Source organism: Necator americanus, chromosome III, assembly GCF_031761385.1.
Source record: "Necator americanus strain Aroian chromosome III, whole genome shotgun sequence".
Lineage (NCBI taxonomy): Eukaryota > Metazoa > Nematoda > Chromadorea > Rhabditida > Ancylostomatidae > Necator > Necator americanus.
This window is the reverse complement of record NC_087373.1, coordinates 20269109-20291704: the sequence shown is the minus strand read 5'-3', so window position 1 is coordinate 20291704 and position 22596 is coordinate 20269109. Positions and strand designations below refer to the sequence as shown.

The 22596-nt window shown below is 42.5% G+C and overlaps 2 protein-coding genes across 4 annotated transcripts in view; both read left to right on the top strand.

The window, feature by feature from the left end:
* Positions 1–352: 352 nt before the first annotated feature.
* Positions 353–12148, top strand: RB195_010235 (uncharacterized protein; the record flags this gene model as incomplete). The annotated part of the gene is made up of 11 exons (XM_013436153.2): positions 353–462; positions 614–755; positions 939–1055; positions 1267–1408; positions 4611–4697; positions 4985–5109; positions 5190–5269; positions 7563–7733; positions 11589–11709; positions 11779–11879; positions 12037–12148. The coding sequence occupies 11 exons, from the start codon at positions 353–355 to the stop codon at positions 12146–12148; spliced, it is 1308 nt and encodes a 435-aa protein (XP_013291607.2).
* A 1324-nt stretch (positions 12149–13472) lies between these two features.
* The window catches only part of RB195_010233 (uncharacterized protein), a gene marked incomplete at both ends in the record, with an annotated part of 40838 nt that continues 31714 nt past the window's right edge, over positions 13473–22596 (top strand). The window contains 6 exons of one of the 3 annotated variants that reach the window (XM_064191139.1): positions 14709–14807; positions 14865–15181; positions 15989–16218; positions 16362–16591; positions 17056–17163; positions 17296–17607. In XM_064191139.1, the coding sequence (XP_064048723.1) occupies positions 14709–14807; positions 14865–15181; positions 15989–16218; positions 16362–16591; positions 17056–17163; positions 17296–17607 (1296 nt within the window). Of the gene's footprint in view, positions 13617–14169; positions 14392–14708; positions 14808–14864; positions 15182–15988; positions 16219–16361; positions 16592–17055; positions 17164–17295; positions 17608–22596 lie in introns of those variants that run through there. The other 2 variants (XM_064191137.1, XM_064191140.1) reach the window with 2 other exon arrangements.

Below are 22596 nucleotides of genomic sequence, written 5' to 3'. Positions count from 1 at the left end.
ATTAGCTTCCTCGCATTTGAGGTCTCAAAGTAGCATCTTATTGTCATGTAGAGGAATATGCTGGAGTGATTATATCATAGTGCGTGATCTGATGTTCGAATTCTCTCCTTTTTTCTTTTGCGAGGGAACCATGCTGTTCCTTGCTTGTGGTTTGACGGTTCAGTCTTGATGCGTCACCTTCATTTACTGCAGATCATTAAACAGCAGCAACTCGCTCCCTATGAGGGTTTTTACCTCCATGAGTGTTTGGACTTGTTAACTAATTTATTGGTGTCACTATAACAATTATTCGTTGCCGAGACTATTTTTCAATTCTAGAGCTTAAGCGCCAGTTTATTTGTTCAGGCCGGCGATGACATCGTCAATCGCGAAGCTGGGTAAAACAGCCTGTCGGCTTCTAGCTGGCGGTAGCTCAAGCATTCAATTACAAAGTAGAAGTATTGTGCACAAGAGCTTATTGAGGTAATTTATGGTGTGCCAAATAGAAAAGTTCTGTGGACATTAGTGGATACTGTTCTCACTGATCTGCAAAGCAGCTTGTTTGTAAGAACTGCCGAACTACTTTACATATCTTTTCGCATACTTCTTGATACCAGCCATCAAGTTTATTTAGACTTCCTCCGGATTATCCTGACCCGTGGCCATACAAAGAAAAAGGGTATAATTACACTGATGCTATTCGTGATCGAACCCAGTCTCGGTTTCATCAGAATTCCAAACTTATTGTAGTAGAGGGAAATATTGGAGTAGGAAAGGTATTTCTTTGTTCCTATTCTTTCTTTTTTTTGTTACATTGGATGCACTTCTTTCGTTAAACCTTCTTTTGTGGAAAAAATAGTATAGAGTTAACAGTAAACCATATAGTAAAGTTTTGTTGCTTCCAAAATCTTTTCACCTTTTCTTTCATGTTCATTTTACACACTGTCTAATGCTTTTAGAGTAAACTTTCGAGAGAACTTGCCGACCAGCTCGGCTTCTACTACATGCCGGAATTTAAAATGGAGGACATTCTTATAGATCGTTATGGAAACGACCTAAGAAAGTTCTATCATTTGGTTAGTTGATAGTCTTTCTCTTGATGCACCTTATATTAAAGTTGTTCTATTTGCTTGGAAGTTTGCGATGTGCATTTAACTAAACCAGTTCCTCGTGAGTGTACATGGGATATGTGTTAGCCAAGAGAAGAGCGTGATGCTAGAGTGGACTCGTTCTGACAAATTTATCAAATAGATGCACGGTGCCTTCACGTCAATGTCCACTTTTCAGTTTCCTGAAAGTTTCCGTATGCCAGACATGGATATGTTTTATAAAAATCCAATGAGTGACATGTCGGCAAAGATGCAGCAACGTATATTTGAGTGCCGTTTCGACCAATTCCTGAATGCGGTAGCACACATCCTGAACACAGGTATTTGAAGAATTTAATAGAAGTTGGATTGCTGTCATGCAAAATGTTGCAGAATTGCAGGTTGCAATTTTTTTGTCGGCTATTATTACGATTTTTACCTTTGTGGGGTAGCTTAACAAATTTCTTGACTCCTTTTTCAGAATAGTATGTATAGAGTGTATAGAATAGAATAGGTTTCTATAAAGCAGTGCACGAAGGTAAGGGGTGGTCTAGAAAAGAACTAGATAGATGAACAGAACCTAGACACAGTCCAAAGTAACAGAATGTTAGAACGTGTATGTACATTACATCGTAGAAAATAGCATTTCTGCCTTTCAGATATGAACCTTTACATATATCATGATCATGATCATATATATATATATATATATATATATATATATATATATATATATATATATATATATATATATATATATATATATATATATATATATATATATATATATATATATATAATAACGGGCTTATTCTGTCACGTGTGTCTGTCTGGCTGTGTGTGTGTCAGTCACGAAATTCAAAAAGGGGGGTGCGATGGGTCCACCGGCGCCAGATACCTATAGAAGGGGGTGTGACGGGTCCACCGGCGCCAGACACCTATAGAAGGGGTGAGACAGGTCCCGCGGCATCGAAATGGTGCGCAATAACTTCGCGTGCATGTCGCAAAAGATAAATGGTTAAAGCCGTTTCATAACCGTGGCCACTGGGCGCGTATCTATTTGTTTTTTTCGCCTCAAATTGGCAGCGTGCCGTTCTCAGAAAGTGGAAACGCGCGTGAAAACGGCTACTTAAATAGTAGCAGGATGTTTATGTGATCTGACGTGGAACGTTATCTTTATCAGTAAGATGATGTCCTTCACGTTATTTTATGCCAAAACACCACTCTTTGATAACCGTTTGTAGAGGGCAGGAGAAAAACCCATATTTCGCAAGATACTTTTAAATATTGTCTATAATATATTGATAAGGAGTGTTTGAAGCTGAAGTTGGAATGTTCTGCAAATGTAGAAGTGACGCGTTTAAAAATAAGACTATGAAATCTTTCGCATTTAGTTATAATATAAAAAAGGAAGAAGGATTGCTGGAGATACAGAAATCCAATTTCATAGAACTAGTAGCACTAATATTAATTCTCGTTGATCAGTGAAAGCGAGCGAAGCAAACAACACAGAAAGCCTGAAGTCCGGCTTTAGCCGGACGCTCAGACGTATATAATAACGAGCTTAGTCCGTGTGTGTGTGTTTGTTTGTTTATTTGTTTGTTTGTCTGTGTGTCACGAAATTCGAAAAAGGGGGTGCGACGGGTGCACCGACGTCGGATTGCTGCGTAGGCGCCAGATAGCTACAAAACGGTGAGACGGATCCCCAGGCGTTGGATTGGTGCGCCGGCGCCAGATAGCTATAATACGGTGCGCAATATCTTCGTGTGCATGACGCAAAAGATAGATGGTTGGAAAAAGTGGAAACACGCATGCAAACAGGCTTAAATAGTAGCAAGATATTTCTGCGATCTGACGTGGAACGTTATCTCTATCAGTAGGATGATGTCTTTCACGTCATTTTATGCCAAAACATCATTCTTTGGAAACTGTTTGTAGAAAACAGGAGGAAAACTCATATTTCGCGTGATACTTTTAAATTTTGTCCATAATATATTGATAAGGAGTGTTTGAAGCTGAAGTTCGAATGTTTTCCAAATGTAGAACTGACGCGTTTAGAAGAAAGGCTATGAAATCTTTTGCTTTTAGTTCTTGGTTCCCTGCGGCTCGTGCTGCTCCACGCTGGCGTATCAGCTCAAGAGTTTCAAGAGACAGGCTTCTCTTGGTGGTTTTAGAACTCTCAGCTTTCTTCGCGCAGTCGTGAAGGTGTTCAACATGCCGGTGATATTCCTCGTCGATGTTGTCCATGACGGTATCTTCCCAAAAGCCGGTTGGCGTAACGAAGAGATCCCAGTTGATGGTAGTCCTGGGATTTCTCTCTCTGAACTTGGCGGCTTTCTCTGCTCTCCTTGTGAAGGAAAATCTTCCTCGGAGGAGGCGATGGTCCGATCCTGTATAGAACTTTGGTACAACACCGACGTCCGTCTGGCAGAACCTTTTATTGACGATGATGTGGTCAATCATTATGATACCCTCCATCGGGTGATCCATCCCAAGTCCAGCGTAGAGGGGAGGGCTTCTGGAATTGCGAGTTCCCATGTGTGGTCTTAGTCGTCATGATGAACTCGGAAAGCCTCTCTCCCTGCTCACTCCATTGAAGGCCGTGGATCCCGATGTGGAGTTCTCCAGGCGTTCTAGTTGGGCCAACTTTGGTGTTGAAGTCGCGAATTATGACTTTGTAGAAGGCATGATCTCGGTAGAACTCCAGGTCCATATAGAAAGCTTCGACTTCTTCATCGTAGCTTGATGTTGGAGCGTAAGCGACGAAGATAGTCGAAGGTGGTGTTGGACCACATCTTCTCATCCGCAGAAGTCCGATTCGGGTCGTAAGTTGTTCGAAGGAGTCGATGTTCTTTGCCATACTCGTGTTGACGAGGACGCCAACTCCACCAACACCTCTACTGTCGCATGTTCCTAAGAACAGTTCTTCTCCAGTTTCATATACGGCGTTGAGAGGGTGACGTCGTCTCGTCTCGGTCAGTCCGATGACGTCGTACTTGATCTTCTTGGCTTGCATCATCTGATCTTCCGATGCAGGCGTACATGCGTTATAAGTACAGATTCCCATCCTAGTCCTTTCCGTTTCGATAGCCTATATGATTCCTGCAACCCCGTCCTACCTAGCACTACCGTACCAGGCTTTCCTCCGGAATCAGGAGACTCTTTTGTATTACTGTTTCTTGCATAAAATTTAAAACCCATGGGCACATTGCAAGCCTCTAGTCCCATGAGTTTTTGGGAGAATTTCCGTTCTCCTGGAGTGGACAGGTGGAGCTTATTTTTGGAGGCGACTCCAAACCGCCTCCCTTGCACGTCCCAGTCACTTGATTGCAGGTTTTTGGCAGGACTGACGTGATACGGTAGTATTATAAGCCGATCCTGGCACAGCAGAAACAGGGAGTCCATCCCCTGAATCCGTAACCTTGCTACTAACCTGCTGTGTTTCCTCTTATGAGGGAGATCCGTGGTTTTTGATGATACCTATTATTAATAGATTTTTTGGATTCATGGCTTGTTCTTAATAATAGAATTTTTTTTTCTTAGGTCAAGGAGTAGTTTTGGAACGCACTCCATATTCCGACTTCGTTTTTGTGAACGCAATGCGCAGTAAGAACTTTGTAGGACACGAATGTGAGTTTTTTTTTTTCTCAGGAGTTATTTGCATAAAGTTATTCACTTAAAAGATGACTGCTCGGTTTTTCTTATTACATTTCAAGCTTACAGCGAATGTGTTTATTCCATCGAATTATAATTGTTAACTGTTAGTGTTAATTTCACTCATTATTTTAGCGCTGTGAATTGAATAGTTGTTGTGACCAAATGGTATAGTATTAGCATGAGAATCACTAGCTAGCACTAATCCTAGCTATGTTGAGCTCCTAAGACCATTGCTTTAGAAAAAGTCTCAGATATTTCAGATCTGAAGCATTATTATTATGTTCGCAAAGCTGCTCTCCCTCAGTTACACTTCTGGCCTCATCTGGTGGTTTACCTTGACGCTCCTGTCCATAAATGCCTCGAAAACATCAGAGCTCGAGGAAATGTGGGTTTAATCTTTTAGATAACTGCTTGTGTGATTCATCGTTGGTTGATATCGTTAATATTGTTCACTTTTCTTTTTAGGCCAGTGAAATTGCCGCGGTAGACGAGAAATACCTGAAAACAATCGAAGAGTCATACAAAGACTCCCTCAAAGAGTATAGGTGGGCTTCTGCTGTGAATATGGTTACGTCTTGGAAAACTTCACTCCTTAGTTGTTATTCATGACATCTGTTGCTGTAAGCTTAGACTTCCCAGCTATCATTTCGCACGAAAAGAATATTGATGTGAAAGATGCTATACTTTTGATGCTGGCGTTTTGGCATTTTCTTCTATGTTGAAACCGATGAGGTGTAGGTGAAATCGTTGTGCTCACTATCAATTGGACAGCAAATTTCCCAGGGATTTCGTAATTGAGTTTCCAGGATGGATCGACTTATTTGAAGCTGACATGCACAATATTTTACAGAATAACAGAGCATCTCCCTATGCCCCTCTCGCCTCTTTGAAAGCACATTATAAATTATGGCCTGAGTATTTATCTCATGTTCTGCTCAAAATTTTATTCCGGTTGGGGCTAGTGTAGAGCAGTGAAAGGAGGTCCTGCTCAAATTCTCTCATCCATGTTCGACGCAGCACAAAGCTAGCCAAGCTTCTCATCCCTTCGAAGTCGATGTATTGGCGTCAGTAGAGTCGAGTATAAAAACAACAACCTGACATATTGTGTATAGGTCGCATACGCAAACCTCAAACGATTCTGAACTGAAGTCGAAGGATGCATCTCAAGGAGATTGATCATTGCCAACCACTTCACCTCCCCTTTATCCTATATTTGGCCATTCTTTTTTCTACATATGCCGTTTCTGCTCTTTGTAACGATACTCAAAGTCGTGTCATAGCCGTGAGAAGAGCACTTCTTGGAATCATCGCTAACGATTAAAGCGTTGATAAGAGGAAAGCTGAAGAATGTGGAAGTGTATGAGGATAGAGCACATTCTATGTCTTTAAAATGTTGGTTAGTTGAATCACGATCCGCTATTTCGATGATGTAGACTTAAGGGTGGATTTTTTTTATTTGATTTTCAATTTTTTTGTGGGTTTGTTCAATGGAATGAAACTTCCTCTTTCGAGAAGGATCAGTGTTGTCATCTGCGGTGCTGATGTGCAGCATTTCTGTTTCAAATTTTCGTACTTCTCATCACATGCTTGGATCTTCGTCAGTGTTGTATCTCCAAACTGTTCTGTCAATCACCCTAACATTTTGCTTTTCTATCCTCGTGTGTGTTATACGAGTGTAAAATGAGCGTTGCCCCATGGAAAGGTATATCTGCAATCATGATGCTACTGAGTCGAGGAACAGATCTGCAGGTGAAACCAATGGTTTTCCTCACTCCTAGCATCATCACTCCGAGAAAATACCTGAAACCCTGCCTCCTTGCTTCTATTTAGCAAACATAGTTTGGAAAGCATTGTTGTCTTCTTCACACATACAGTCTCCTAACTGGACGTTCGCTAAGTTTAGTTGTGTGGCTCGATCCATTATCTCATTGATCTCCTGAACGAAATATCGGTAGTTTAAGCACTGAGATATATCCGTTCATTTAGCATAAGGAACTCATACGGTTACAGCAAAAACATCGCCTTTTTCAGGTTTAGCTGCTGGCTCGAAATCTGCTAGCATACTGTTGTTTGCAGTTACGCCAGTTGTGTTGTATCGTTTTCAAAGTGCTGCTTGCTCGTATGACTGCCCTTCGTCTAGTTTTCTTTCTACTCCGTTCAGGACTTTTTGCGTGAGGAAATAATAAATGATAGACAGTAAACAGATTGATTTTTTTTTCGGTGATTTCATGCACACCTTTTCGTGAAAAACTACTGTTTCCTACAATTTAGGGTTTTTACTTTTCAGCACGGGAGATTCACTTTGTAGGCACCCCTAGCCTAAATCCATGTCTTATTTTGCCATCATATCGCACAACGGAACAATACAACAGTATTTTCAAAAGTAAAAAAATTATGCACATATATAAGAAGAAATGGGATTTGTTCACCTTTTGCGACCCATGCCAGACGCGTGTCATTCATGAAGCGACTGGAAGACTGTGAAGGACTGATTAAAACTGCCCTCTATCAAGATGATTTAAGTAAAAGGCTAAGCTCAAGCGGAAGAAACATTTTCCAACGTAGACTCCATTTCTTGCAGCATATCCACACAAAAATGCGGTCATTGCATGGCAGTAAATTGACTTATTTATTTGTTATTTGGGATAGGAAAGCTATAGGAGTAAACTTGCTAGGTGGTTTGCTTTCTGCTCGATTGGTTTCTAGCTTCAAAATTAAAAGCAATCACGTGGAATGGAAGCTTTTGGAATTTTCAATTATCTACGAAGGAAGTTGTGCGTACATGACCAAAGGTTGATGTCTTAATGATCGCTGCTTTTCGAATAATCGTACATTCAGGCGACATTCAAAGATTTTGGCATATGACTGGACTCGCCCTGGTGATGCTGACACTGTTGTGGAAGACATTGAGCGCTTGGATTTCGACTTCTTCGAGTGGCATTCTGGAGATGTGATGGAGGAATGGTTTACCCTGGTTGATGAAGTCGGATGGAATGGATGGCGACAGCAGTAGGTTTCATGTACTGTTCAGAAGGCCGCGTGATTATTTCCAAACATAGAGGTTTTTTTTTTTTTGAAGCGGCGGCTGGGCTCTTAATTAACCTATTGACGACAGTGCACGTTTTTGCGTGTCTGGCACGTGGGATGGGCACGTTTTAGGACACCGTGGCTCAACGTTGAGCCGCGTCGTTTCACGGTTATCACTTTTTTCCTGTGTACAAATTTTTGACTTTTTACATAATTTATCTTTCATTTGTAGCTAATCGCGTTGTTATAATACTTGTTCACTCTGATTCATTCTTCTTACATGCAGTTAATTGAGTTTTGGCGGCCAAATATGGACGATCTGAGTTAAACGATTTGGAGAATAGTTTTAAAAGACTACTCAATGTATCTGATGAAGAAACTACGGAAAATGGTCCTATCTTCAATGATGCGTTAGTGCTACTTGCGGATAAGGAGTTTGATTCGAGAAGTAATGAGAGATTGTCGGTGTCAGATAGTGAGAGCGAACAGACGAATGGTTAAGCGACGCAGAAGCTCATGATGACTGGAAATTTTCCTAATAATTTGGACCACATGATCAGCCACGTCAGTCAGCTCTCACCAACCAATCGATTTTTACGAGCTATATTTATTCAAGGAAATGTTGTCAGTAATTGTAGACTACACGAGTGAGCAGAGAAAAGGTTCTTAAATTTAATGACACATATACCGCTGAGATCAAACAGTTTATTGGATGATTTGTAGTGAATGAAAAAGCCAATTTTGCATTGGATGCTCCTAAAGAATGCACAAAAACTGTGATTTGCAATTAACGCCTGAATTTCTTTCTTTTTTCCCGAGTTAGGAATTTTTTCGATGACCATGTTGTGTGTGATATTATTCGAAGATAATAACTCAGTTAAGTACAGAAAACTTTTAAAAAATTGGGAAGTCACAGAAAATAACCGCTGGAAGCCGTGCTTACTGTTGAGCCGCGCTGTCTTCAAAGGGTTAAGAGTAGCAAACAAAATACATACTATTTGAAAGTCGAAAGACGTTCGAACGTTACATTTCAGTTAAAACTGTGTTGGTCACTTTATATGTAGATCCACCGATTGAAGAACGAGAGAATCCCCGATGAGAATCGGTGCCTAGGCTAAGGGCTTGAACATTTTTTACGGTTTATTTTCATTTTATTTTTTCAATTTTATTTTCAACATTCTGTTTTGAAATTTAGTATTGATTATTTAAGTTTGCGCAAGTTTTCAGCTCGATGTACGCAAAAGCAATGCAAATCAGATGGGACGATTGAGAGAGTTGATCATATAGTCCTGTTTTTTTTTTCGTTTTCTAACCACTTATGTTTCAATTCGGAGCACTTCCCTCTACACCAGTGATTGAGAGTGATTAACAGTACTATCAGGGGATTGGTTACGACTTAGCGGATGTCGAGGGGTGGAGTAAAGCCAATGAAATTCAAAACGAACAGGTACGAGAGTAAGGTGATGGCCATTCTTTCTCGGAATATCGAAGGTATGATGGGTTTTCTCAAAGAACAAAGAACTGTCATCAGTACCTTCTACGAATCAGTTTTAACGACTGTTACCTTTCATGTTTAGTGTTTTGTGGGACATTCATACATAGAGAACTAAAGGCTTTAATTGGTTTGATTAATGTTTTATATAACATTTCTGGTTACTTTTTGATCCTTCATCACGAACACCAACATTCATCGGACTTCGACTTCCACTCATCAGCTATAGAATTCCGTCGCGTAGATATTATTATTCGCGAATTTCCATCTTTTCGAAGAGTAGTGAATATAGTTATTTACAAATATCATATACATATCATATACATATCGCGCGTGCTGCCGGCAACGCAGGCCTCTCGTGGTGGTGGCACTGTTTATCAAACACGGATATTAGTTTTGGGAAGCAGGCCTGCTTAAAAACCACGCGGTAAATGTTAAATTAGATGTCGAATCACATTTCTATAGAATATCTAAGAAGTCTATAGATGACCTTAGAAAGTGCGAAGGTTTCTCAGCACATAAAAAAAATTATGATAAGTGTGTGTGAAAAAGCAGCTGCTTCCACCTTCTATGCAGCAAAAGTAGGCCAATATCAATAATGTCGATAGTTCCCCGAAGTCACTCCGGACGACATATTGATATCCACAATCAAATATCCCCGCAGTTTTCGGCGCATTCCGCAAATCCTAAGTGGTAGACAAGTAGAAAAATCATGAAACGGAATGCAGCAGGAAGATGTCGTCTGCGAGACAAGCATGTCCGTAATCACCTCTGAGGTACAACTTCCGTGCAGTTCTTTACGACACAAAACGACAAACCCGACCACCACCCACTACTGCACTTTTGTAAATGTTGCTCCGTTACCCAGGTTTGAAGTACCACTGACCTGTGAGTGCGTGGGAAATTACGGCGGACGGAAGATTTCGCACCTTAAATGATAATAGTAGGATTCATCGTGTGCAAATCGTTTCACCAGTTTAATAATCTATCTATGCACAAAAGCAACACCTTCATTTTGGCAGAAATCCCTTTATTTTGCTACAAAATTTCGGAATGGAATTAAGGAAAGCCTGTAATTTTGTGAGAAATCTTGTGTGATTTTCACCTGTAAAATTTTGTATCATTTTTTATTTCGTAAAATTTCAAAACACCAATGTATTAGGTTGGGAAATATGTCGTGAGGGTCTTTTAAAATGAACAAAAGCAAACGACTACAAATAAACGTATTTTCAAAATGTTATGTATAATTCACTAGAGAATTTTTTATTTTACAAGATATTCATGTTCGGACTTTTAGTTTTATTGATTGATGTTTTATTTTTCAGTTCATTAAAGTGGAACCTCAAGTTGACAAAACGAAGCAATTTCGACACCTTTACTTTTCGCAGTTAGTCGAAGTTGTAAAGCCCCTGAAGCAGCTAATGTGATTGTATTGCGCATGGAGGGCATCGAATAGGGGATTAAAAGTTGAAAAAAAGAACAAGGAACACTTGGAAAAACATTTTAAGGAACGTGGAAAAGCGCTGGAAAAACCACTAAGAGGGATTGAAAAACTATTGAGCGACGGGTGGAAGTTGTTGGAAATGGTGAAAAGAACAACAGTGGGAGTATAATATTGGCTAATCTGATTTTGATTTTGTTTTTTGTTTTCATTAAAATTGAAGAGAACAACGAAATTTCCCTCAACTTGCGACAACTGTGTGGACCGGTCTGGTTGTTGATTTGATTTTTGGTTTTTAAGATTCCAATTTTGAAGAGCGAAGACTAACGGTGAGTACTATTTGCAAGCGTTGCTCCTCCATAAAAGTTAAAGTTTTTGGCGTTAATCAATCCGCTTGGGATGCGCCCTACGTTCACTTCAATTCAGAATCGTTTGAGGTTTACGAACGTGTAACTGACCTATACAATGGCTTGCGGTGGCTAGCCGATGTGTCAAGTCAGTGGTTTTATCCTACCAGACAGGTCTGGTACCAATTTATCGATCCCGGAAAGATAAAACAGTTGGTGAGCATTAGTACGGATTCGAACCTCCGATCGATCGTGCAGGAGGTGGAGGGTGCCTTTATCTCAATTAGATGTTAAAAAGGGTCGAAAATGCTCCATTTTGTCACATTTGACTCTCCACGTTAATCTAAAAAAATAAAAATTAATGAAATTAAAAGAATTCAATATAATGGGTCTTGTAGTTTGAGACATTTTTTTTCGAATGATGGCATTTGGAGACTTCTTTACCTCTATGTGTATTTTTTAATTTGAGAAAAAAAGAAACGCTCTCTGCTTATTCATAAACGTAGTGAATGTATATGTTTAACGCCTCAGGAGGTTACGAGAAGAATAACTTTTAGTGTTACGTCGAAGGTCGACGCACGATTATATGCGTTCGGTGGGATGTCAACTCACGAGGTTGGGGAGTTGTACATCAACCCTCGCGATGCCGGCCACTTCATGCACGTCATGCGTAAAGAGGTATTTTCTAGGACTCACTTCGCATTTTCTCCTTTCACTCACTACGTTTCGCATTTTCTTCTTTTGTAGGTGTTAAAATCACCACACTCTTACGGATTCATAGCAAAGAATGGCGATCACATACAAGGTCTGATGAACTGGAGGCATGACCATTCCCTTCCTGAACCGTGGTGAGTACAATCTCTTGTCACAAATGTAGAACTAGTCGGTTCGTCTAGAAAATCACCTATTTTCTGTGATGAAGTCACTATCACTGTCAGCGTGCATATATTGAACTGAAGAAAGTAATGGTCATTAGCTGGCTCTGTACTTCTCTGAATATTTAAGGTATGAGTACTACTATAAAGAGGCATATTATGACGATATGGCTTCCATGGAGACGTCATTAGATCCTCATTCATACTCGTACGATCCCGACTACGTCCATCACCACCACTAATACTGGCGAATACTTGGCAGTGGGAGTACTTTGTAGAAGGCATAGATGTTATTTTGTTAAATACCTATGAAGGAACTAGTAAGTTAGTTTGCGTTTGTGAAAAGAAAAATAAATATTTCACTATCAGCCTCTTACTTAATACATATAATGTCGTATCAAGTTTCAAATCCTGGAGACTGGCTACTATTTGCATGCAATTTGCTTGTTGTAAGTGTTGTTTCCTTTGGCATTCGAACTCGTGCAGAATCAGTCCTATGCAGTATCTTCGCACAAATATATAGCTTAATCACTCTTCCTAGATACTGTAGATCTACTATACCGTAGATACTGTGTACACTTGTGGTTTCATCGCTTTTCGATTAAATCAAATCAAATTCGTTTTCGAACTAGTACTGGATCAGTGATAGATGTCCATGCTGAAGTTTTTTTTGTATCTTTGCACAAATATATATATATATATATATGCCAAAAACTATCCCTAGATTCTTATTTACTTTTTCAAAGTGAAACTTTTCAATCTGCAGTAAGACATTACAGTTTTGCTTCTTTACATTAAATCAAAGCAAGAGAACATCATACATAGTTTAGATCTCCCACAGTTGCTAGATTAGCAGAGGCGTCGGTTGATACGATGTTCAGCGAGAAGGCGCTAACCTCTGTTTATATCGAGTCAAACAAGTAGCAGAGCACATGTTGTTTTTGTCTTCTTATGGAAGCAGCCTAAGATGATGGTTTATTCTCATTGTTTCTTAAAGCATAAGTATTAATGCTAGAAAGGAATGTATGCTCATGAAACGTTTAAGGATTAAATCGCAGAAGTCTCAAAATCATTGGGAGGTGTTGGGAAACTTTTCGGAGTTTTAACATTTATGCTTATCTTCTGGCGACTGCACCTTGACTCCTTTACGAGCTAACGTGACAGGGGATCGTGAAACTAATATTGGGAGGTGACTGGTACTCCTGGCCCCCAAGAGACAAAGTTCATCGAGCCAAAGTCCTTTTCCGTCTATTTTATCATTTGTTTTGTGTTTTGTCTCGTCTGCTCATTGCAACTGAGATCTTACTCTGTTAGAATTCAATTTTTCTCCCATTTGTTATGTTATTGTACAGCATAATTAGCACTTGTTATAATCGAAATCATAGTAAAATCCTTACATTCACCCTAGAAGAAATATAACTATGCACAATTACACAAAAAGAAGCTCAAGATTTCAGGACTCGCAAAGTGAAGTTTTTGAGGAGACGCTGGAATCAGGAGAAACTTAAAAAGCAGTGAAAAAGGGTTTCCTTCTTGGTACCACTATGAAGATGAAAATCATCAAAAATGGGAGACAAAAAACAGTGTTGTCTAGCTGCTGCTCCCACCAGCAGCTCCTCGCGAGTCCCAGAAGGAACGGAGAAGAACCTTCCGTTGTTGTTGATTCGGTTGTGGGTGTTGGAAGGGAAGGGACCACTTGCTAGCGATACCGTGAGCAGTGGCCTTCGTACAACTGTTGACGTGCCGTATGCAGTTGCTCCCACTCGTAGAAGTAAGTCACAAAGATAACGTCGATACATTTGCATTACAATGGTGGCACAACAGAGACGAGGCTCTCTTATATAAATTTGGCTACGAAGCTTCTAGAACATTAACTTTTACCTGGGTCTTGAAAAAAGCCATGTCCTATCTTTCAAAAGTGAATTTTTTTTTCAGAGAGTAAAAAAATAAGTAGCGAACCTAATACCACACATTTTACGTCTACTGTAATTACGAATTATCTCAGTCGCAATACAATGAGAATGTTCATATATTTGCGAGCATCAAACAATTTACATAATTCAATGGTTTAATTCAAAATGCCGCGTATACAAGTCTGATTCTCACTTGCTCGTGGTGGCTCTGCTTTAACTAAACGCAATCAGGCGTTCGAGTGTACGCATTGGGAACATACGAGCTACATAACCTACACTGTTAGATGGCTAATCTTTGGCAACAACCATTCGTTTCGTCACGCTGAACTGCAACAAACCGTCTTGTCCAGGCTTCTGCGATATCTCAATGTGCCCTTTGCTGCACCGCAATAAACACGCATGAGAGATCGGCCATCGAAAATTACACCAATGCTGATGGCGATGCTGATGAGAAGAAAGTAGATGACTGGGCGATAGTTGTGAGGAACGATTACAGCAATCTGGTGGAGAAATTTGGCTCAACGTTGTCTAGTACACCAATGCTGATGGCGATGCTGATGAGAAGAAAGTAGATGGCTGAGCGATAGCTGTGAGGAACGATTGCAGCAACATGGTGGAGAAATTTGGCTCAACGTTGTCTAGAAGCGCTATTCGTACGATTGTGGGATCGCAGAGGACGTAAACTCTGGATTGTGAATGCCCACGCATCTACGGAGACCGCTGAGGATGACAGAAAGAATAGCTTCAGTGATGAACTCAATGCGTTGATATCTAAAATAACCAGCCAGCAGTGGTCTTGATCGGAGAATCGAAGAAAGTGCGAAGATGGGACTCGAACAACAATCCGATGTACTAGAAAAATGGTATTGTCCTGCGGAGCGCAGGTCGGATGACTGTGACCGTCTGTTTGACTTATGTGAACGGACGGAGTTCATCATCACTTCCACGTTTGAGAGGAATCATCGACGCCACCAGCTTAAGTGACAGGGTTCAACCCTTTTAACGCCTGAAGAGCAGCGCACGCGAAAGATTATGAAAACTTCAGTTCGACTACGTTCTGACGAGGAACATTCCTCAGTCGGATATCCGAAAACCCAGAGCTGTTTGGGGCGTTGCTTTGACCACCGTCCAGTTCTCAGCCTTGAGATGCGGTTCCAGAAGAGGAACCGAGGAGTACCTTCTCAACCGAAAATCGAATCGAAAAGGTCTGAAAAGCGAAGGATCCAGGACGAATTTTCGCCAAAATGTGTCTATTCGTGTTGGAGTACGGACCAAGAAGAAGCTTAGCGATGCGGATTCCTTCACAAACTGCATCCAGGACGCTGCAAGGGAAACGCTCCCGCTTCTATTGCTGCGGAAAAAGTTTGCCTTTCTATCTGAGGCGACAAGATCCACGCACAATTCTGTATGCGTTGCTCGCAGCACTTTCAGTCTCAACCAGAAAAAACGTCTCAGAAGGAAGTAATCGTAATAACGAGTGGACATTGAGTGCGAAGGTGTTTGAAAAGGCGTGGGAGGACAAGAACCCGCGGAAAACATGTGCTTTATCAAAGCAGTATAGCAGCAAGATGAAAAGATGTTCTCCAGTCCTCAAGAGTGCCAGGGGAAAGGCTGTAGGAAAAGCAAGGAACCACCGATCGAGTAGGAGGTTCTGGTCTGGATTCAAAAGATGAAAAATGGAAAATTTGGTGGAGACGACGGGATTAGCGCAGAAATAATGACAAAGATCATTATACGTCACGGACACTAGGAATTATCGAGAAATCTCCTTGTTGCGTATTATGTACAAGGTTTTGGAGCGGATTATCCTGGACTGACTTTTTAATCATCTCGAAGAATGAAGTAAAGCTGCGAGTCTACCTATCCACAATTCGCTCTACAATAATGTACGGATCGGAGACTTGGGCAGCACTCGGGCAGTGATGAAGATGCTCGATTCTCGATTGCACGGAGAGGAAGCTGCTTAGATGGCTGATCGCCTATTTTTGGCCTAGGGTATGCTACAATGTAGAGCTTTACGAGGAAGTCGATGTGGTGTATCGGCGGATGACACGTGGAAGATATCAACATCTTGCACTCTCATCGAAAGTGGCTATAGAAAATTGCCTTCGCTTCTCTGGTCATATATTAAAGAGACCAACAGATCGCCTTGTTCAACGAGTTTTGAAGAGCTTGTCGGTTCAAGCTGGAAGAGACCACCTGGCCGAAAGCCGCAGTTCTGAACTGGTGTGAAGAAAGAGGACCTGAGTTCCACTCGGCATGGATAGGCAGTTCAGACGAGAAGAAAGGTTTCGCAGGATGTGGAACAGCGAACATGAAATTCCGTCAATCTCTCGCAGAAGATCAAGAAGGTTGGGCAGAGCTATATCCAAAGACGGCACACCTGGGCGAAGATTCGGGTAAATCGCTTCACACGATGACATCGGCCCGCCAATTAAGTCAAGTAAGTCAAAAGTGAGTCGTTTACTTGAAGGTAAACTCCTTACTCTTGTAAAGAGTACGTTACCGTTAACAAGCTCTCTACAAGAGTGATCTTTAATAGGATTGAAAGTCTTGGATGAAGGACAGCTATGCGAGCAAGCAGGGTTTCGAAAAGGATTCAGCACGATTGACCAAACTCACACTGTTTCGAAACTCACCGAGGTATCACGAAAGTACAAGATGCCGCTCTGTCTCACCTTCATCGACTTGAAGAAGGCTTTTGATTCAGTTGAGACGGAAGCGGTAGTAGAAGCCTTGGACAACCAAGGCGTCCCCACTCAGTACATAAAGGTACTTCGAGAGTTGTACAGTAACTTCACGACCGGAATTTCGCCATTCTACAAGAATATCATCATTGACGTGAAGAGGGGGTCCAACAGGGTGATACACCCAAAATATTCACAGCCGCCCTCAAGAACGCAATGTGAAAGTTGGAACGGGACGAAATGGGAGTGAAGGTTGATGGTCGGCAGCTACACCATTTGTGCTTTGCTGGTGACATCGTACTGATAACACCTAGCATCAGCCAAACGGAACGAATGCTGATCGAATTCGACGAAACATGTGGATGCATCGGTCTTCAGCTGAATCTCCAAAAGACGATGCCCCATTCACGCTCAACGGAACGAACATATTCGAATACACCACCGTTTATCTGGGTCGGGAATTGAACATGATGAACGACTTGACCCTCGAGCTGGGCAGGAGGAGACGAGCGGCTTGGGGAGCGTATAAGAGCATAGGATGTACTGAAGAAGACCAACAACACCCGGCTCCGTGCTCGCCTGTTCAATGCCACCGTATTTCTCGCTTTGACCTATGCTTCGGAAGCTTGGGCATTTCGTAAGCAGGAAGAAAACACGGTGAGCGTCATTGAACGCGCAATTAAGAGAGTGATGCTAATAGTATCCCGTTTATGCAAATGAGGAGGCGGAATTCGAAGTTCTCTCCTACGTCAGCGATCAAAGATTAGAGACGCCGCCTCGTTTGTCAAGGAAGGTAAAATAAGGTGGGCCGGACACGTGATGCGCTTTAACGACAACCGTTGGACCAGAGCCGTGAGCGACTGGGTTCCCCGCGATATTAACGCACTGCAGGAAGACCGCCGACCCGATGGTCAGACCTCTTCACGAAGTCCTTCAAAGAAAAGTATGATTCTTTTTGTGTCCCACGCGAAAGAAGGAACCACTGGGCTGCTCTGGCACGCGATCGGGACAAATGGAAGAATTACTGGCACCCGCTCGACCAGTTCGAAGATCAACGGGAGTCAAGGCGATCAAGGTGAACGTACTCCGAAATTTGTATAATTTTTACGCGACTGTAGGGACCTCTCCACATGATAAGTAGAAGGAGTTGGCGTGAGGTTCACCAATATGAGAGTGGTGATGCGAAATCCTCCGTTTATCCAGAAAAGTGAACTCGTCTCCGAACGATGCAACTTATCACGCAGTAGAACGCGTGCAACTCCATCGTCCAACGCTTGCAATCAAGCTAATACAACTCAAACGGGAGCTTCCCCACCTTCGTAGATGCATTGCGGATTGCCATGCTTCTATTATCCGTAATTAGCTGCATCGGGGGTGATGAGAACCCATATGGGACAAAGGCGGGAAAACTCCCATTTTTCTGATCTTTGTACCATCAAACTTCCAAAAAGACACAAAAAAAGGAGGTGAGAAGAACCTTAGTGGTACCACTGCTTTTCGATGCGAACCTTCCCTTCCGAAAAAACTATCTAAAATATTTCTTTAGGTCATGTTATAACGAACTTATTCGCGATCTCCCAAACCTAACAGTGTGCACAGAAACTGGGTTTTTGTGGTAATTAAATTCTTTTGAACTGACTTTAAAACTGCTGTAAGCTATGTAAAAGTGAATTCTTCATTTTTTAGATGTCATTGCAAGTTCCTAACTCTTTTGCGAAGATTAGACCCAGCCATGTGTCGAGCCTAAGAGGTCACATTTTCACATTCGAGTACGGTATTTTCGCCAATTGAAAAAGCGAAAATTTTCTATGCCTCCGAGTTCGGCACCTGGCTGAGCCAAACTTCTGCAAAAGAGTTAGAAACTTGCAGCCATATCTAAAAAATAAAGAATTTAATTCTCACAGCAGTTTAAAAGTGGATTCAATAGAATTTAATTTCCAAAAAAAGCCCGGATACTGTGTACATTGTTAGGTTTGGGAGATCGCGAATAACTTCGTTTTAAGACGGCCAAAAAATCTCTTAGGTAGTTTTTTTCAAAGTTATTTTTAATTTTTTTTGGAAAGGAAGGTTTACCCTAAAAGCAGCCACATTTTTTCAAATTTCAAAGAGACTAGGAAGAAGACTTTTTTCTTCTTCCTAGTCTCTTTGAAATTTTAAAGGGAGAAAATATAAAAGCTTCTGACTTTTTTGGATTTGTTCCATCTAAATTTTGAAATTTTTTCGTAACCAGACCGTCCGAAAAGGAGAAATTTTGCAAAAAGGGGTTTCCTTAGTCCTTCGATCTATTCGAATAAGTGGGTGATTTTTTAAAACGCTGTCCCGGTTTTTTGGAACGGGAAAACTTGGCAAATCCCAACTTTTGTAAAAAAAAAATTCCCTCAGTGGGGTGTCGAACCTGCGTCGTCCCATTGTTACATTTTCAACACGTTGTACGTTTTCAAAACAAAATGTTGGGGATTCCACATTGTCCTGAAACTAAATATAATATTTTGTATTAAATTAATTATTTAACATAGTGATGTGTAGAATTATTTAATACCAGTCTGAATGTCCGGCTAAAGCCGGACTTCAGACTTTTGGTGGTTTTAGCTTCGCTCCCCTTCACTGATCAATGAAAGTTAATGGTAGTGGTGTTTTATGTAAAATTACATTTGTGTTTTTTTAACCACGCTTTCCTTCTCTTCTTTATATTATAAATTAAGGCGAAAGGTTACGGAGTTTTCCTTCCAAACACGTCAATTCTACATTTGGAGAATATTCGATCATCAGCTACAAACACTCCTTCGATGCCAGAATAATATATATACAATTTGAAAGCATTACTCGAAGTATGGGTGTTCCTGCTGTTTTCCCCCAATAGTTATCACAGAATGATGTTTTAACATAAAATAACGTGAAAGACATCATCCTACTGATAAAGATAACGTTCCACGTCAAATCACATAAACATTCTGCTACTATTTAAGCAGCCAGTTTCTGAGAACGGCATGCTACAAACTTGTGGCGAAAGAAGAAGGAAATAGGAACGCGGAGTAGTCATAAAAGTGAAGAGCAAAGCGCCGAGTGGTTACGGCTATGAAACGGCTGCAACCATTTACCTTTTGCGTCATGCACACTAATTTATTGCGCTCCAATGACCGGGTCCACCGACGCCGGTGGATCCGTTGCACCCTAGCAATCTGGAGTCGTTGGACCCGTCGCACGCTCTTCTATAGGTATCTGGCGCCGGTAGACCCGTCGCACCCCTTCTATGGGTATCTGCCGCCAGTGGACCCGTCGCACCCCTTCTATGGGTATCTGGCGCCAGTGGACCCGTCGCACCCCTTCTACAGGTATCTGGCGCCAGTGGACCCGTCGCACCCCTTCTACAGGTATCTGGCGCCAGTGGACCCGTCGCACCCCTTCTACAGGTATCTGGCGCCAGTGGACCCGTCGCACCCCTTCTATGGGTATCTGCCGCCAGTGGACCCGTCGCACCCCTTCTACAGGTATCTGGCGCCAGTGGACCCGTCGCACCCCTTCTACAGGTATCTGGCGCCAGTGGACCCGTCGCACCTCCTTCTACAGGTATCTGGCGCCGGTGGACCCGTCGCACCCCCTTCCATAGGTATCTGCCGCCGGTGGACCCGTCGCACCCCTTCTATGGGTATCTGCCGCCAGTGGACCCGTCGCACCCCTTCTACAGGTATCTGGCGCGGTGGACCCGTCGCACCCCCTTCCATAGGTATCTGCCGCCGGTGGACCCGTCGCACCCCTTCTATGGGTATCTGCCGCCAGTGGACCCGTCGCACCCCTTCTACAGGTATCTGGCGCCAGTGGACCCGTCGCACCCCTTCTACAGGTATCTGGCGCCAGTGGACCCGTCGCACCCCTTCTATGGGTATCTGGCGCCGGTAGACCCGTCGCACCCCCTTCTACAGGTATCTGGCGCGGTGGACCCGTCGCACCCCTTCTATAGGTATCTGGCGCCGGTAGACCCGTCGCACCCCCTTCTACAGGTATCTGGCGCGGTGGACCCGTCGCACCCCCTTCCATAGGTATCTGCCGCCGGTGGACCCGTCGCACCCCTTCTATGGGTATCTGCCGCCAGTGGACCCGTCGCACCCCTTCTACAGGTATCTGGCGCGGTGGACCCGTCGCACCCCCTTCCATAGGTATCTGCCGCCGGTGGACCCGTCGCACCCCTTCTATGGGTATCTGCCGCCAGTGGACCCGTCGCACCCCTTCTACAGGTATCTGGCGCCAGTGGACCCGTCGCACCCCTTCTACAGGTATCTGGCGCCAGTGGACCCGTCGCACCCCCTCCTATAGGTATCTGGCGCCGGCTGGACCCGTCGCACCCCCTTTTTCGAATTTCGTGACACACAGACAAACACACACACACACACGGACTAAGCTCGTTATTACATATCATGATTATTTAATGTAACATTTTTTAATATATGTAGTTATTTAATAGTGCGTAATATTTTGTCCTTGTTATCATGCCACCCTACATTCACTACAGCCCACCGCACGCTCTGTTACGGCCTTCTTCTCTTGCAGCCCCTCCCTTTACGATCCCGACAGAAAAATCCCATGACACGCCTGACCCTAGTCTGAAGCATAGACCATGTAGGGTCCCAAACGTTAACGATGGTCTGGAATCAAATAATGACAGAACTAGAAATGATCCCTGTCAGACGCTAGGGTCACATTCTTGGTTATATACTCGAGTATCAGAAATAGTACCAACATCACAGAGCTCGAGATTCAGATCTTCTAGTATTGTTTTTAGTATAGTGGGGGGTATAGTTCTTTTTGGGTCTAAAACTAGCAGACTAATAACGACAAAGCATCCCTATTGAAGGTGGAGGCATTCACTAGTCATATATCATTCATAACACGTGTACCCATTTAATTCGCTTTTTGTGGTTCTAGTCCTGCTACTTCGCCCACCACCCTGGCCATTTCTCTGAATTCCTCGCTGGACGTCTCCTTTTAAAGAATGGAGGTTACACCAACAAAGGTTGTGCGGTGATCATGACCCTCGTGGTTTGACCTCCAACAATCCATTAATTTTTTTCTCGAGCTTATCATATTTTGTCTACCTTATGAACGTTGGTTATTGGAACCACTCATTACGGACTATTCAGTTCAGCCCATATGGGTATATATTAGGTCTGCCGGAATGTTTTGTCTGCTTGTGGTACAACAAATTTCGACACGTAGGGACACGTTTATTTGGCTCATGTTCGGCTGTCTATCTTTTTCGCTTAATGTATACATACTGACGTAACAAATTAAATAAAACACATTTGATTCACGTTGGTCTTAAATGTGAAGCGATAATGTACCTATGGCTACTGAAGTTAAAGTTCTTGATAAGGTAGCTTTCTGATAGCTCTTCCACCTCTGTAGATTTCAACTCCAGGATTAAGGTAATCATCACCCAACGAGCATATTCATGCTACAACTATCGAGTCACTCCTATTTGTGTAAGAGAATCGTGAATTTAAAAGATTTTCCTAGAATAAAAGAAGATTCTTATCATTATTTGATTCAATAGGGAAATGATAGGTGCAGTATGTAAATCCAAAGAAAATTTCAAACTCGTGCGTCAAAAATAAGCGAGTGGAAAGTGTCTTGAAGTTGGTAATTGCAAGTACCGATGAGTAACCTAAAGGAGGTGCGCAGAGAGACAGTATTCTTGGCTTCTATAGGGTGTCCTAAAATTTACGGAAGATTTGAATTAAAAGCATCACCCCGCGACTCTGGGGTGGTACGGGTTTCAGGCGGGTAATGCCTATACGGTGTCGTAGATTGTGGGGAAGAGGGTGATTCCGTTCATCCCTCCCTGTATCAGTGTAAACGGACGATCCTGGAACGCTGTTTCTTGCGATAGCTTCTGTGGCAATGCGCAACCTTTGCGCCCCTCCCAGCCGGTGATTCGTCGAAAACCCATTCGGACGAATCCCGGGCGGGGGGCGGGGTGCTCATTGTAACAGAAGTCGTCGTAAGAAGCAGTTCCGGGGTCGTTCATTTACACTGATACAGGGAGAGATGAACGGAATCACCCTCTTCCCCAAAATCTACGACCCCGCATAGGCA